Source organism: Cryptomeria japonica, chromosome 3 (assembly GCF_030272615.1).
Source record: "Cryptomeria japonica chromosome 3, Sugi_1.0, whole genome shotgun sequence".
Classification (NCBI taxonomy): Eukaryota; Viridiplantae; Streptophyta; class Pinopsida; order Cupressales; family Cupressaceae; genus Cryptomeria; species Cryptomeria japonica.
In genome coordinates this window covers 555,004,947-555,023,548 of record NC_081407.1, presented here as the reverse complement: position 1 = coordinate 555,023,548, position 18,602 = coordinate 555,004,947, and the positions used below count along the sequence as shown (strand labels likewise).

General features: G+C 35.2%; 1 protein-coding gene across 5 annotated transcripts in view; it reads right to left on the bottom strand.

Moving 5' to 3' along the window:
* The window catches only part of LOC131029896 (tRNA(His) guanylyltransferase 1), a 97,511-nt gene that overhangs the window by 32,243 nt on the left and 46,666 nt on the right, over window positions 1-18,602 (bottom strand). For 4 of the 5 annotated variants that reach the window (XM_057960560.2, XM_057960558.2, XM_057960559.2 and 1 more), the window contains one exon: window positions 2,007-2,114. In XM_057960560.2, coding sequence (XP_057816543.1) covers window positions 2,007-2,114 — 108 coding nt within the window. Of the gene's footprint in view, window positions 1-2,006; window positions 2,115-2,430; window positions 2,477-18,602 lie in introns of all 5 variants that reach the window. The other variant, XR_009102847.2, reaches the window with a different exon arrangement.

Genomic DNA, 18,602 nt, shown 5'->3' with positions numbered 1-18,602 from the left:
AGAGCGAATTTGACATTTCCAAGCTAGATATTACCTTAATTTGCTTCATCCTTCATCTAACTTGATCAACCCAACTCCTTATCCTCATTAGCTCAACTCAACTGACTTAGATAGGTAAACAAACAGGACCCTGACAAGCAAAACCCTCTTTCAATCTAGACCTAACCTGACATGAGACCTACCCCTGACCTAACCAACTTGACTCCCTTGAAAGGCATGTTTCATTCTGGCAATCTTGAAGTTTCAGGCAGATGACTAACAACTTCCCAAACAAGACTAGACTTAGCTTGAAAGAAACCCTAAAACGAGCTTCCAAGGTTTAGCCCTAATCTAGCCAGCCCAGGCAGACCACTCACTCACTCAAAACCCTAAAAGCAGAGAGAAAACAAGCAAAGAGAAAACAAAACCTAAGGCAAAAAGAGGGGGTCCCCATTCTAATGGGGCGATGTGTGAAATGGTCACAACACAATGCCATCAACAAAACATAAGACAGAATTATTACATCAAAAATTTAAACTTCATAGGGCATGGATCCTATTATTGAATATCTAATTCTTGTAATCAATTGTCTACTTTTAAAAACACAACTGAAACATCACTTTAGAAGTGTATATATACATTGGTAATCTAAACAAAAAGGCACAGAGAGAAGAGGAAACTAATATTTAAATCCAAGTCAATATTGGTATCTTTATTAATAGAAAACTTGTGCGGTAATGAGAATTTTTTTAAGTATTGGAGGTTTTGGTTTAATTTTACTCTATAAAATAGCTAATAAATTTGAACTTTGTGTTATGTATAATATATTTTCTCTATGTATGCATTCTGGATTAATTTTCTTCTTGTCTTTGTTTAGCAAGGAAGTTTTAACATAGACTTGTTCACTACTAGTTGATTTGACCCATTGTTGAAAATGTTGTCATTGATGTCAAGGTGTATTGAAGATTGTTGGTAAGCTTACTACAATTAGTTAACAAAGGATGTTTCCCTTGAAGAATTGTCTTTCTACATGAAAGGGATGCCTCTCTTCATAAGACCATGCGATGGTATAAATAGAAGATGAATGGGAAATAAAATAGGTAATTTGCAATGAAGATTATTCGGATTTAAGAAGATATAAAATCAGATTGATTTGAAGATAAATAAAAGCATTTTAAAAGGCATTCAACATGAAGAATTGTTAACAAAAAGCGTTACCTTTTCAAAAGGTCGCCTCTATTCAAAGAGATGTCTCTTTTCATGAAGAGGCATAGGGATATGTAGATATAAAGGTGATGGTGAAATGTGGACAAGAAGGTGAGTGAGTAGCAAGAAAAAAATATCATTTAGATTTGAAGAACAGGCCCTTGAAGAGGAATAAGAGTATAGCAAATCTAGATGAAAGAATATTGCAGATCTAGAAGAAAGACATGCAGATTTGTGAAGCATTTATGACAGATTTATAAACAAGAGTTTTGTGTAGATTTGTGTAGCATTCATGAAGAGAAGATTATGCAGATTTATGAAGCATTTATAGAAGAATTTTAAGAAGTCATGGTTATTCAAGTGGTCATCTCCGTTAAGAAGGATCGCATCTCTTCATAGGAATATGAAGATATATTGTAATGTCCTCTTTCTGTAAATGCCGTAGTTTCTGCCCTAAAATCCAACTAGGGTTGGGATTATTAACTTAATCATAAGTTATCTCTAATTCATTTGGGGAAATTCAACCATAGGGAAGCTAGAATAAAAAGATTTAATAGGGTTGTAATGTCCCCTTTCTTGCACCTGATCAGTTTGGTAGTCCATTAGCCTATTACAGAGTTCCTCTAGGCTAAGTGGAGTTGGTTAGGGGACTCAAGGCCTATGCAAGGCCTGGTGGTGTTTTTCAGTGCTTTCTGGCAAGGGTTACTATTTTTAGCACTTCCTATTTATATTAAAAAATAAAGCTTCTATAACTTGATTGAACATGAAAATGCTACAATAAACACTATGAATCCAATTCATTTTTTACAAAGAAAGCTTACCTCTTTCCTTAACACACAAGATCCCTTCCGAAATATTTCAGGAAGTGTGTTGTAGTTGATTCCAAACTCCTGGAAGAGGAGTTCATTCTTATCCTGTGTTTGGGTACCCTGCACAGTTGAATTACGAGTTGAATTACATTTGTACAACGAGTTTCATGTCAAAATTCAAGTTTCCATTGTCCATAATAAATTGAAAAAGATGCTTCTAGAAGAACCTGCAAGAGATCTTTAAATTGATGATTTTAATCACACTATGTATTTATCATTAGAATAATGTGATAAGATTGCTAAGCTAGAGCTCATAAACTAGACAATGTTATTTACATTCAAAGATGTAAAGTTGAACATACTAATAGAAAAACATTACTTATTGAAAATTGTTTCAATCAGGGATCAAAAATTTACTGTAAATTGCCTAACTTACAAGTACTAGCAAGTTGCAGAGTGTGCTGAGTAACTCGATCACGTACCTGCAGGAAAAAATCAGAGAGTTGCAGGCCTGCCCACTGGAATGTGCTAAAAAGAAAATTTTCCTTGTTAATAAGCCCTCTGCACCTTTACATATCACTCTCGCAGCCATCATTGACGTTGATCTCTTCTTGTGATTTTAGGCAATTGTAGATGTGTTATTTTTTAGATTTTTGAAGATCTTTTCAGGTATGTTTTATTTTTCTTATTTTGTTTTTCAAATTTGTTTAACATTTCTGGAATTTTTTAGGCATTTAGATATGTTGTTTTTTACATGCACATTCATGTTATATATACATTTGAGTTACTCCACAATAGCTATGGTTCTACCATTTTTTTTAATTCGAAGCCAGGTTTTGCATTTTTTTTAATCTTTTTTCAATGTTAGGTTTGCAGCAATTTTTTTCTATGTTACTGGGTTTCTTGCCTCGGCCTCCAGTGCTGGTCCTGGTCCTTTATGAGTACTGATCCAGTACTAGTACACCCCTAGATTCGAGATTCTCTATGGGTTATACCAACCCCACTGAGTATCCGGGCACCCAGGCAATACCCTAGGCAAACCCAAGGGCGTACCTGCAGCCCAGGACTCCCCCAAAAGCAATTCTTTTAAACAAAAATAAACATTTTTAATTTTGTGGCCTTCCTACTGCATTCTTCTCAACTTCCTAATAGTAATGGCATTGTTTGTAAAAGTTCCCCATCTTAACGTATTTTTTGAGTGAACAGGAACTTAGCATTTATGCACGAAGTGCTTTGGCTTATCATTAAGGATATTAACTGCAGATAAGTTTAGAGGTCTTAAAATTCAATTAATATCAATATCTATCATAGGCATTCTTCCAAAACATGGATAAAACCAGTTATATGTAGTGTTTAGAAAGTATCAAGCTGCTTTCGATTTCATTTGCTCTAGAAATCTAATGCATCTATACATAAAATAGCTAATATGGGGTTTACCCAATAACTTGATGGTCTAGCCTGTATAATTTGTTCATAATAGCTAGTCTTCTTGCTTGATCATTGAATTATATGATTTATTCTGCTGCTGTTTAATCATACACATCACTCTAGAGTTTGTTCACTCTGCTGGCAAAATTGAATTTATGAGATATTAAAGTACAATGGAACCTGATTGGCAAACAGACATGATTTAAGTTTTAAATTTGAATTGTCACATTTAGTAGTATTTTCAATACTAAATATCAATTCTAATTTGATTTGAGTATTTTTATTTTTGCAAATAATGAATATGAGGTATTTAAATATTCTATATTTTGGCAATTATGAGTATCACTGTTCTTATAATTAGCCGATAGGCTCTTATATGGTAGGAACCTCCAGCTGAAAGTCTGATGTCTCACACTGACTTTTTAATCCGTGCCGGAGAAAAATTATTCCAAACGCATTTAATTCATGACACTACAACCGAACATCTCTGCATTTGCTTTTTGTATTGGTCCGATTCAAACTTTGAAAATTTAATGGTTAGTTGTCAGTTTCAATTTTAATTGATTTTGAAGAATTGTTGCCAGAAATGGACAAGCGTTTTCACACCATGTCGGACGGAAAAATACTCAGATGTTGCAATTTTTTCTAAATAAAACAGCATCGATGTTTTTAAACCAACTTTCTGAATGACTCACCTCAAAAAAAAAAATCCAATTCACCCCCCACGAGAAAATAAAAAAATCAAGCTATTTCTCTTAATTTTCACAATTTTTCCAGCAAATCCAATTTTTTACAGCTGATCCACTTTATTGTGAAAATGTCGAGCTATACATCACATTAAATGCACTCATGCAGTTAAAACTTTGGCCCTGTAAATACTTCAGAGCAGAACATTATCATGCATACAAAAACTAATTGATTCAAACTTGAAAAGCTTTGAGTGATTTTTTTAAAAGACGGGTAGATAGAAAAGCATTTACAGGTATGTTAGAGGAATTAATGGTGAGTTAGCGAAGAGGAATATTTTGTCATGGAAACCTCAATGTGTCATGCATACTAATAACTTAATTATAATGGTGCCCCTACCAAAGCAAGGAAAAAGGAATGTGACACTTGAAAATTCAAGTGGTCATGGAATTCTATGGATCGTTTTTGTCAACTATTGCCTCATAGATCATTATGCATAAAAAACGAGAATAAAATAATATAATATAAAATATTAATAATATTTAATAAAAAATAATAATTTAATATTGTGAAAAAAAAAATTAGAATAAAAATATTTTAATGATTAAAATATTAATAATATAATAAGAAGTAAGTCAATAATATAATACTATAGTAATTAAAATAAAGACTTAAATTAATTTGATATGACAATTATGATTAAAGTTATGTAAGGGGTATTATTTACTTAAGGGTCAATTAATTTTAATTTAATCTAAATCTTTTACTTTTTAAAGATTAATATTTAAATGTAGGGGTCACCTTAAAATAGTATCGAATTATAACATTGACCTTACACTAACATTGTTTTAATATAATATTTATATAGATATTATACATAAATATTAATATGAAAAAAACATTATATCATATTATAGTATTACGATTAACATTATATAACAATTGCCTTCCCTCACAGATTCGAAGGGCAAGAAGTTTCTAGGGAGTTCTTTGGGTTTAGTAATTTTGTACAAGTTAAGCCATCCCTTTAGATGTACGCAGTGTGAAGGAAGTTTGGCAACTGACAGTGGCAATCATGATTTTAGATGGTCTCATATAGCATATCTATTTAAAATAGACATTAAGGATAGAAAGTATCTTGAAGGCATAGTGTTAGGATAATCATTATGAGAAATGACTGCTGCATTATGGGAAAGACTAGCCTCTAAGCTGGTTTGAGGCCCGATCCACACGTGCCAAGGCAAATAGGAAATTATATTGTGCGGAAGGATCCAGAAGTTAACTTTTATTTAGGATTGGAATGCAAAGATTAATTCAAAGCCATGGAGTCTAACATTAAATTTTTTTCTACAAGTGATAATCGCCTTATGGCCTTCAGAGGTGAGATTAAATCAGAAAGGCGGTGTAGAATCCTGAATGTGGCAAATGATTTCACGCTTAGAGCAGTGCGGGAGATTATGGGGGAGGATTTCATCAATTATGAATTCATGTATCAGGTTAACTGTGATATCCCGGCCATATTTTCGGCAATATTGCTAAGGGTAGGATTTCGGAAAAGCGAGGTAATTTTGTTGGGTCTGTCATTATTCAAGGAAGAATTCTTGAGACTCTCTGAGATAGCAGTGGGTAGTGTGGATGAAACCCTTAAGGTTCCATATCCGGAGGATTATGGTGACAAAGGGACAAATATTTGTAAGAGGCCTATCCTTGTAGTGAAGGATGAAACAAAATTTACGGAGAGAATTCCCATTATACACAGGAATGCGGAGTTTCTGCTGGTATGGAAACATATAAAGGAGCCTCCTCATAGCAATTGGTGGGTGGAATATCTTAAGGAGGAAGGGTTTGCGATTCCAGAAAACATGCCAGACATACCAATGGATAGGATCCAGGTAATTCCCCCAATGATAATCAAGGCTTCGTGGGTCAAAGGGAATTCAAAAGCTAAGGATACCTCTTGCAATCAGCCTGAGAGAATGTCTACGGATAAGGCATCACCCTCTGTCATCAACCTCAGATATGGAAGAATAATGGGAATAGACTTACACAACACCTTTTGATATATAGATTTGAGTATAGCTTGCAGACTTTTGTGCTATTACGACAACAGATATATTAATGGTAAACACTAGTTTGTTTATGCTTTCTCCAAACCTGACTTCGAATATTTGTTGACCTAACAGAAACTAGGTTGTTAATTCAGTAGGTACTTGCAGTATTTTAGTTTTACTATAGTAAGTATTATGTTTAGTAGCCAGTTAATTTCATGGTTGTGACTGTTTGAGTAGATTTTGGCTTTGGTCTCCGTTTCTTAATATTCGGTATATTCGACTAATGGGTTATATTGCAATCTAACAAGTAATTTCTATGGCTTGAACTGATTATATTAGTCATACCAATAAATATCTTTAGACATATGTAGCATGTTGGGTTTAAGTTTATTTACTTTGAGTCAATATCAGATAATGAAGGAATTCTCTGTTGTGTTAGATATGAATCTCCAGTTATACTTGGATATCTATGGCTAGGAGTAGATTGTTTCATGACTAAATGCAAGTAGAGGAGTCTTTGTTGCACCTGGTAAGGGAACAATCCTAGTCATAGACATAGATATCCAATATGAGGAGCTTTTAGAGGTCTCTATGTTCTTTGCTTTTGGGTTTATGGTTATAGCACCTTCTAGGACTGGCTGGATTGATTTTCTGGCCTTCTTAGAATGTTTAACTCTGATAATGAATTTTAATTATCTGCCTTTGATGAATTAGCAAGAACAGTTAGTTAAAAATGTCTCTGCTTTTTATGATGGATGGTTAGTTAATCTACAGTAGATAATTATTTTTGAAAGTTTTTTTTTGATTGGAGACAGACTCACAGAATGTTTTTTATGAGGATCTGCTATCAGCATTGTGAAATTTATTTAAGATAGATTACTGATGATTGAATTCTATGAAGATGAACTATACTAATAATGTGGTCGAGAAAGGTTGTTATGTTTGTTTGCTGCAGGGGCAGTTAAGCAACACCGAAGAGGAGAACCTGATGAAAGCAAATTTGGTTCATACAGATGGGATTACTGTATTCTAGGTTTAGTCTATGGATTTGGATATTATGATTGGTCAGGCTTAATTGTATCAGGCCATTTGTATGCTGGGGGAAATTAGTCGTAAGGTTTGGCTTTGTGATCATCTAGTACTTACTTCTAAATTTTTGGACCCTATGGGTCCCGGGAAAGACCGGAGGTTTTCTTGACTTCGTTCTTTCCTACCGGTGCCCGCACTAAATGGAGATGTACTTAGTTTTATATCTAATAAAATACTTTGGCTACGGCCTTTTACCTAGCAAAAAAAAAAACATTATATAACAGTTACGATTACGGATTACAGCTAGGTTTAATGTTCAATTAGGATTTATGTAAGAAAATGTTTGGGAATGCAGCAATCAATATCAATCAAACAAATATTTTGTTTTACTTTTGTTTGTTGGTGTTAATTATGAATAATTATTTTATACTTAAAATTAAAAAATTAATAGTTAATAATTTAAATAGATATAATAATTAATAATTAATAATAATGAGATACACTTTAGTTTTAATTTTATATAATATATATAGCATTATTAATAATTTTTTTATACTTGTAATAATAATTTAAAACGTGCTTTACATTTTGAACCTTCCTTTGCTACTATATTATAAATAATCTATATAAAAAATGATGATAGATATGAAAACATATATTTCATTTTTATATTTAAAAAAAAAACTTTAAATCTGTTATTTAAATAATGTAATTATACACTAACACAATTTAATAATTATTGTAGAAATAATATAATGTAATATAATTATTAGCATCATAGGTCAACTAAAGACACAACAAGGATATAATAATTCTAAAACCACTAATTAGAATATTATAATAACATAAAATAATACAACATTAATGATTACCAAGTTTAAATTTGTAAATGCATGTGTCATATATTTGGGTCATAAAATACAAAATTTACTTCTTTGAATATTAAATGTTTCACGTATTTAATAAACGGTTGTTTACAAATATGTAAATTGCTCCATTTAAATTTCCAAGTACATCTCTATCATTTTCATATGGTGTAAAAAAAAATTTCCCTAAAAACATATTTGCGCAACTTCCCTTTCAAACTGTTAATCCAAATTGAACTTATTATAGATATAGATAGATGTGAACTAAATCAAATTCAGTCTTCTATTTGCAGGTAAGTATCTTTAAATTCAGTTCTTTAACTTCTTTAGACTCAAGTAGAGAAAGACAAATCACAGGTATGTAAAGATGTCTTTAGAATCTAATATCAAAGAATGCAGTAGATGATTTGCAACTAGTATAGAATCAGTTACTTATCTGTACTTTGACTGATATGAAGCAGTGCCTGATATATAATATTGCTCAAGTCCACCTTGATCACCGATAGACCTCGCCCAGGTAAGTATACAGTAATGTCTGATATGATGATTAATTCACTAATAGTGAATGCCCAGCACTTGAAAATTTATATTCAATCTGCAGTATAAACTGCCCTTGATATGATGTCTATATGCGATATAGAATGCCTTGGATATTGTTATCAATCTGCAATATCAAATGAATATATAATGTCGAACTATATCTTGTGAATATATGAGTCGCTGGGATTATCTCTGCTGAAGAATACAAGTCATTTATCAATTTCGATGATTGCATTCTTCCATCGAATGAGGCTATATATGAATTGTAGAACCGATCCATGATTGGTTGTGTCTCTTCAATATTAAACGGTATATCTTAATGGTTAGTTACTAACTAATCCGAATCATATGAATCTGATTAGTTAGTAAGTACTAACTAACTATTAGTATGTTAACAATACAAACATGGATCGAACTATAATTCAATCGCATCTCCAGCACTTAACATTTGATATTGATTCATATATGTCTCAAGTTCATCTTAGATGTGAAGATATTAATCCAAGTCTTACATCGGTATGGTCTGTGCTTCAGTTTGTATATATATAAGTGAATATATGCAAGGCATATGTTCACATATATATATATACAAATAGATCTCAGTAATCTGACCATAGCTACAATATCTTCAACACTCCCTCTTAGCTAGGGAAGATTAACTAAGTATGAACAAGTTTAGATATCACACTACTCGTGATATCAAGGAGTATATTAAATATCAAGTCAGCATGATATTTAAATATCCTGGTTATGGTATGTGTACTGACATCATGATGTCTACCATAACTCATCATGGCATATCCATGGATATTAAGTCTGCATAATATCCACCATGATTCACCCATAAGGAATATTGATACATACTCGATATCAAGTCAGCATGATATCTATCAATAATTCCAAAGGATGATAACTATCAAGACATTTCCATAAATATCAAGTCAGCATGATATTCGTCGTGATAGTAAGCATTGTAAAGTCGTCACCTTACAATACTGAATACAAGTGTTCATTATTTGAAAGATCATCACCTTCCCATAATGTACACCGGAGAACATGCCCATTAAAGTCATAGAGTCAACACATATGACATCAAAGAGTTTACAAATTAAACAACTTTATATATAAGTACAAATAAAACAATTTCGATACTGTGTCTCAATTACATTTCAACCATACCAAGTTTCTTCCTGAAGTGCTCCACTTTAGCTCTTGAAAGAGGCTTGGTGAGAATGTTTGTCGTTTGATCGCTTTTACTAACATATTCCAATTGAATAGCATGTCTCTCCACCATGTCTCTTACATACTGATAGGGGAATTCAATATGCTTGGATCGATCATGGAATACTGGATTTTCAGAAAGCTACTGGTGCAAAAGTTTCTTCGTAGTCAATACCTTCTTTCTGTGAGAAACCTCTAGCAACAAACCGTGCCTTGTGTTTTTCTATACTACCATCTGCAGCATGTTTAATCTTGAATAACCACTTGGAGGACACAACTGATTTTGCTTCAGGTCTGGGCACTATGTCCCAAACATCATTTTTCAAGATCGATAGGTACTCTTCCGTCATGGCATCTTTCCATGCTTGACTCTTGAGGGCTTCACTAACACTTCCAAGTTCTGAGTCCAGGATTTCATTCATCAGTGCATCATAAGTTAGTTTCTGAGGCCTCTTGCTTTCTCTGAATGTACCATCAGATGTCGCGAAGCTTCCTGCTTCCTCTACTATTTTCCTACACAGAGTGGTTGCTCCTTTTTTTTGATATTTGAATTTTCTTCTTGATACTCCCTCTGAATTTCAGCTTCAGGTGGGTTTTCATAAGAAGTTTCTTCAGGAACTTCTGTCTGAACTTCAGGGAAGTAACATGTTACCTCGTTTGAGGGAGGATTTTGTATTTCCAACTCATCATGATTCTTTGCCCTTTTGAAGGTAATATCCTCCTCAAATATTACATCCCGATTTAGCTCTATTTGTCTCTATCCAGGAATGTGGATTCTGTAAGCCTTTGTAGTCTCACTGTATCCCACAAAAATACCTTTCTTTCTGGAAGGCTCCAACTTTGTTCTCTTCTCTTTTGGAACATGAATATATACTGGACAACCAAACATCCTTAAATGACTTATGTCTGGTTTCCGGCCTGTAAATGCCTCCTCTAGAGTTCTGTTGTTAAGATGAGAATGTGGACATCTGTTTTGGATATAAACTGTTCTTCGAGATGCTTCTGTCCAGAATGAGGTATCTAAGTTCTGATCGAACATCATTGATTTTGCAGCTTCCACAATAGCTCTATTTTTCCTCTCAGCTACTCTGTTTTGTTGGGAATTATAAGGTACTGTAAACTCCCTCTTGATCCCTGCGGTTGCACAAAACTCTTTAAACAATTCTGAAGTATATTCTCTCCCATTATCTTTTCTCAGAGTCTTGATTTTCTTCCCGAATGAGTTTTTTGTAAAGGCTTTGAATTCTTTGAATCTATTTAGAATTACTTCAGATTCTTTGCACTTTAAGAAATAGATCCAAGTCTTCCTTGAAAAATCATCCATAAAAATCACATAGTATAAGGCTCCACCTATGGAGGGTTTGGACATAGGTCCACACAAGTCTGAGTGGATTAGCTCCAATGTAACTTTGGTTTTGCTTGAGCTATTTTGTAAAGAACCTTTGGTGTTCTTGCCTAGAGCACATCCTTTGCAGGTCCCACAGTGCGAGGGGTTCAACTTAGGTAATCCTGTTACCATCTTGTCTAAAGAGTTTAGAGCACGAAAATGTAAATGCCCTAATCTTCTATGCAAAATTTCACTCAAGTCTGTAGTTTCATGAACAAGGGCTTGTTTAGGTTCAGTGCACAATTTGTAAAGATATCCATGCCTCTTTCCTATAACTTGAGCTTTCTTGAATGTAGATGTTTTAGGCCATGCCAGGACTTTTCCATCCATGAAGGTGACCCTATAGCCATTATCCTCAAGGGCAGAAATGGATATCAGGTTCCTTTTGATTTCTGGCACATATAGTACATCCTTCAACTGAATAGTTATGCCTGATTCTAACTTGATTGTACAGGGCCCCACTCCTTTCATTGGATGTGCGGAATCATCTCCAATGGTAACTTCCTCATCAGTTTCTTCCACCATATCTTCCATGTTTTCTTGATATCCGGTGATATGTCGGGATGATCCACTATCAATCACCCAGGTGCACGATTTGTTGGAAACTTGATTTGAAAGTGTTGTGTAGAATGTGAGCATTTCAGATTCCTCTTGAGAGTATGTTTTTCCAACCTTGGCATATGTTGCTTGCTTCTCTGTTTGATCTGGACAGTTAGTAGCATAGTGTCCATATTGGTCACATCGGAAGCATTGAATTTGAGAGACATCTTTTCTTGGTTTGCCCTTTCCATTAAATTTTCTCTTCCTCTTGAAATTCTTCTTCTTTAACTTCTTCTTAGAGTTGGAATTAGTGTTAAGAACATGAATGTCCTCATCTAAACCCTTTTGTTTGCTCCCTTTGATGAGTAGTCTAGTTTCTTCTAGAAGACAGTCAGATCTTAGTCTATCCAAGTTAGAAAGTTCAGGTCTTGCACTTATGCCTTGCACAAAAGGTTCCCATGAGTTAGATAATCCACTTAAGGCAGTGTAGGTTAATTCCTTTTCATCAATTTTACATCCAACTGAAGATAGTTGATCTCGAAGTGCTGTTATCCTCAGGAAGTAAGCATTTATAGTTTCATCTTTATTCATGCTTATGTTGTTTATTTGCCTCTTGAGTGCGAGTATCCTGTCGGTATTATTGATTTCAAATGCATTTTCAAGTGAATTCAGATGTGCAGTTTCTTGTCTTGCTAGGATTGGAACAATGTGATCTCGAACAGCATCTATGATCAATCTCATGGCCTTCTCATTGTTTTCTATCCAATGAGATTTTTCCGGTTCATCTTTAGGTTCGGTGATTTTATCGTATACATGTGAGTATACTTTGTTTTCCTTTAGCAACATAGTGATTCTTAGCTTCCATGATGAAAAGTTATTTGCTCCATCTAATCGATCCTCGAATCTGATCGTGCTTGCCATGTTTCATGAAGGAATTTGATTAGTCTTCAAATTATGTGATCTTTAGTTACTCAAGATCAATTTAGGATCAGATTGTATCCTAGCTCTGATACCATGTTAATGCAAATTGAACTTATTATAGATATAGATAGATGTGAACTAAATCAAATTCAGTCTTCTATTTGCAGGTAAGTATCTTTAAATTTAGTTCTTTAACTTCTTTAGACTCAAGTAGACAAAAACAAATCACACGTATGTAAAGATGTCTTTAGAATCTCATATCAAATAATGCAGTAGATGACTTGCAACTAGCATAGAATCATTTACATATCTCTACTTTGACTGATATGAAGCAGTGCCTGATATATAATATTTCTCAAGTCCACCTTGATCACCGATAGACCTCGCCCAGGTAAGTATACAGTAATGTCTGATATGATGATTAATTCACTAATAGTGAATGCCCAGCACTTGAAAATATATATTCAATCTGGAGTATAAACTGCCCTTAATATGATGTCGATCTGCGATATAGAATGCCTTGGATATTGTTATCAATCTGCAATATCAAATGAATATATAATGTCAAACTATACCTTGTGAATATATGAGTCGCTGGGATTATCTCTGCTGAAGAATACAAGTCATTTATCAATTTCGATGATTGCATTCTTCCATCGAATGAGGCTATATATGAATTGTAGAACCGATCCATGATCGGTTGTGTCTCTTCAATATCAAACACTATGTCTTAATGGTTAGTTAAGTAACCCGAATCATATGAATCTGATTAGTTAGTAAGTACTAACTCACTATTAGTATGTTAACAATACAAACATGGATAGAACTATAATTCAATCGCATCTCCAGCACTTAACATTTGATATTGATTCATATATGTCTTAAGTTCATCTTAGATGTGAAGATATTAATCCAAGTCTTACATCGGTATGGTCTGTGCTTCAGTTTGTATATATGTGTGTGTGTGTGTGTGTGTGTGTGTGTGTGTGTGTGTGTGTGTGTGTGTGTGTGTGTGTGTGAATATATGCAAAGCATATGTTCACATATATATATACAAATAGATCTCAGTAATCTGACTATAGCTACAATATCTTCAACACAAACTAAGTTGCATTCATTCAAATTCAGTTATCTTTAAATTATAAATTCAGTTTATTTATATTGTATGCAATTATTCCTAACCAAACTATATCTGATCCATTCATTTAAATTCAGTTATTTTTACATTATAAATTCAATTTTTATGTATAGTGTAATATCCCCAACAATTTTTTTTTATTTTTAAAAATTTTGCAAACACACCAACACTCATTCGGGTTAGAATAATGAAATCTAAATCAGCTGAAAGGAACCTGTTGACGTGTATTTTGTACACAATCATACACAGAATAAAATACCCAAGGGTACCTTATCCTCTCTTGAATAAAGTCTTTGATTGCTGAAGATGTCGCAAAAAAGGATCAATCAGGGTGACTCCAATGTTCTTTTATGTAGGGTCTCTACGTGTGGATAAGCACCAGTGGTCGTTGTGATTGCTGTTTCATCAAGGGGCCTTACGTATCCGAATTGCAGAAACAAGATTTCCTAATACTAATGAATTCCAAAAAAGATCAAAAGGGGTAGGGTTTGCAAGAGATAAACTCTAATCTAATCCTAAGAATGACTCAATGCGGGCAGGACTTGGTAAGATTCTACCAACTTCAATATTGCCATGAAATAACAACTCAACTGAAATTGATGCGATCTTCTAAGGTAACAAATGATCTTTCAATTCATCAAGGATCATGGATACTACCACGAAGGCACATATCCAAAGCTCAATGACGATTGAAGGTTTAAGTAATTCAAGTCTCTCCAGTTGACCACACAAAGCGTTCCTACAATTAGTAAGAAGCTAGTGGTTTGGAATGTGAATCTCACCAAAGATCAAGCCCAACACTTAGTCCTTCAAACTTAAATACTACTTTGACTGAGAATGATTCAAGAAAGTAAACAACCATGAAGATAACCACAAGAATTGCAATAAAACACCATAACTTCAATATTTTATTGATCTCAAAGCCATCATAAACAACAATTGTTTGAAATTCCTTCTTCAAAGCTCAATCTTGCTACAAAATAACTTGCTTCTCTAAAAACTTTAAACTCTAACTATTTCTTATTGCTCTCTCTTAATTCTATATCTATATATCAAAATGAAAATGAATGAGGGTATAAATAGCATCCTCAATTACAATGAACGGTCCAGATTAAAAGAAGATCAATGGCCAAGATTATGACACCTAAACCCTAATTAGGGTTTATTACAAATAGCCCCCTTTTTATTGAACAATATTAAATGCATAGCCAAATATTAAATTTGGCACAAAAATCTAGGAGACATAGACCAATGATAATTAAGGTGCCACATCATCTATAACAACCTTTCTTCTAGAATCTTATTCCCTTTCCAATGCTCTTTCTTAGCATATGCAATGAATCTAGACACGATTCCTTCGATCTCAGCAATTGGAATCTCGAGAAGATTCCTCATTCGTTCCTCCAAGTGGATGACCTAATTGAAAGCCTTGAGTAGAGCAATGTCCCATCCAGGTTCAAGTTCTTTGATTTTCTCAATCAGGAGCATGGTAGCAAACATCTGATCCCGTTGCTCATCTGTAATAACATTCTCATCTTTGCAAAAGATGACCTTGACTCTTTCTTCTAATTCTTGCAAATCCACATCTGTCTCAACTGCAATCCTCCTGCCAACGATAGTACATAATACTTCAAACACTTTGTCTTGGATCGGATGGATAATCTCTTCAACTTGATTGCATTTGTTACTGATGTCCTCAAAAAGAACTTCCTTCATCTGGAGTAAAGTTGACCATTGGAGTAAACTATGAGGTCCTCCATCCATTATCTTTTCTTGTGCTAGGACCTTCCTTGATGTTTGTCTGATTACTTGCAGGACAGGAATGATAACATCCTTAGTATGAGCAAAAGCAGCTACAGTTATCATTAGGTTGTGGATGATCTCAAGAACCTGGATAGCTCAATGAATGGTCTGCATCATTCTTGTTGCAAATTCAATAGCAACTGTATGGGATTTGTCGATCCAAGAGCTCATAAGCTGAACCAAACTCCTGACTCTCTCTGCCTCACCAACTGATTCAAGGGGAAGTGCCTGCACAGGAGATACTACTGGATCCTGATGCCTCAAAGGCTGATTGAGATGGCTAAAGTAGCCTCTCCAAGCACCGACCTCTCGCTCAAGCTTTCTATTCTTTTCCATTTCTTCTCTAAGCTTGTCCTTAAGTGCCTCAAATGAATCAGTGGCCTCATCCAATGTCTGCTCGGCTGTGAGTGGACCAAGCTCAAATGTCTCTACATCATACTCCTCTGCAAGGATTTCACCTTCATGCTTGTCCACTGCTGGTGTAGCTATCTGTAATTTCCTGGATCCTGTCTCATCTTTGATCATCTTGGACATCTTAGTAGCCTTCCTCTTTTCTGTCACTTCCTGAGAATTTCCAACAAGGCTCTCTAAATCAATCACATTATCTTCGTCCTCGATCACAATCACCCTTGTTAGTCTCTCCTTTAACCAATCCGGAATGGCAGACCTTGTTTCTCTAACTTGTATCTCCTTAGGCAATGTTTCTTCTTCTCTGAGAGGAGATGTCACTTCGTCATCGTTCTTGTCTTCATGTAACTCATTAACTTGGAGAGATCGGCTTGATGAACGTTGAGGTGCTTGTCCTTCTTCATGTTTATCGTTCTGTACCATTGATTCCATATATTCCTCCATTTCAAGTGTCTTCTTCTCTTGTCGAGAAGATGTGCCGGATGAACGATCTCGGTTGGCCTCTGGCTTCTTCTTGGAGGATTCCCTTTTCTCAGGTCTCTCCTTTCTCTTTGAGCCTCTAGGATGAGGATTACCCTCACTTACGCTTCGAAGGTTGCCTTCGCTTGTGCTTCTGGGATTAGGATTACCTTCACTTACACTTGCTCCTCCTTCTCCTGGCCTTTCCTCCAAAGTAAAAGTCATAGATATGCCCTGCTCTCTCAACTTTTGATGTTGCACATCAACCCATCTGCGAGTACAAGACAAAACTGGAGCCATCAAGGCATCTAGATCCAAAATTTCAGGTTCATTCCAATCTAGCTTCACTGCTTTGCTTTCTCGGTCATAAGATGATTGGAGATGTCTGCCACTGTCCTGAGCTTGGTCGGCCACTCTGTAAATTTTGCATTTCCTGATGAAGTCTAAAGGCAATCTAGAATGCATCTTTCTTTTCACTTCAAGATCATCTGAGAGATTCATCACAAAGTCCTCTACCTAAGGTTCATGTCTGTATTTCCTTCTGACTGTCTCCTCTATATACCCATAAGGATCAAAACTCTCCCTCAAGGCAAAGAATGAAAATGAATATAAGGCCAACTCTTTCTCTGCATCATCCATGGCTAGAGCATTAGGACATACCTCAATTGAATTCCCTAGTATGATAGGCACAGGAACTCCATTTCCATGCCTGTGTCTGAATGCCTTCGCATAAGCTGCCAACTGTCTAGTTACCTCAAGTAACACTATTCTGTCTGTCGGATATCTTAGCAACATATAGGGAGGTGAAGGACATCCATGAACTCTAATATATGTAAACTTCTGAAATTGGATGAACCAAGCACCGTACCTCTTTACAAGCTCTTGTGCATCTTGAGATAGCCGATTGTGAATCTCGCCTTGCAATGTCCTGGTGATGTTCATCGTGAAGGTATCATTGACCAACTTGTAGTTACTTCCTGGAGGATGATGCAAATGAACATAGGAATCACAAACTCTGACTTCCCCGGGCCCTCTTCCGATCACTCCTCTGTGAGGTAGTCTTGCATATTCAAAACTCCTTATCAAGGCATATATGATGTATGAACTCATGTGGAAAGACTTGGTAGCCTTCAGTCTTCTTAACTGCACGTCCAAGCAATGGCTAATCATTCTAGCCCAATGAATTGTTCCTTTTCCTTGAACTATCACTTGGATGAAGTAGAACATCCACTTCTCAAAATAGAAGGCTTGAGGAGCCCCTGTAACTCGGTTGAGTAATGTTATCAAATCTCTATACTCCTCCTGGAAGTCGATCCTATGTGGTGTGTTCGGAATCTTGCTCAGGCGAGGACGACTCTTGAGTAACCAATTCTTGTTGATGATGCTCAAGCAAGTGTCTGGATCATCTTCGTACATGGACCTGGCTCCTTCTAAGCTTTTATAAATCATATCTTTATGTTCTGGCAGGTGAAGAGCTTCACTGATAGCCTCCTCTGAAAGATAAGCCAAAGTGTTTCCTTCCTTGGACACGATCGATCTGGACTGTGGATCATAATGGCGAGCACACTCGATCATCAACTCATGGCACTGGATTGCTGGAGGGAAGCCGGCCGCTTTGATAATGCCACTTTCAATTATTCTCCTTGCGACAGGTGATGGCTTGCCAATGTAAGGGACCTCTCGAAACTTCTTCGTACTGAAGTTTCCCAAGTTGGTATCCCCAATGTTGCTCCACTTCGACACTATCTTGGTCTCCAATTCTTCGGTCTTTTGATCTTCCTTTATGAGGGCTGGACGACTGGTAGATACTCCTGCCTTCGGGGTCGCCATCGTGATACCTACACAACATTTCATAATGAGTAACAGATTTTGCAATATAGAAATATAGATTAAAATTTAAATTTAGGAAACTTCATGATAAATCCTTGAATTATCATTTCCTAAATATAACGATGCAATTTTGGAATTCAAGATTCAAAATTCAAAATTCAAGATTGAGGCTAGGACGATTCAAAATTCAAAATTGGGACAAGGGAGATCTTGCCATACCTTTCTTGAGAACTAATCTCTAAAAAGATGCAAAATTAGGAAATTCGCCTAGGCAAAATGAAGATTGGAGTCTTCAACGCG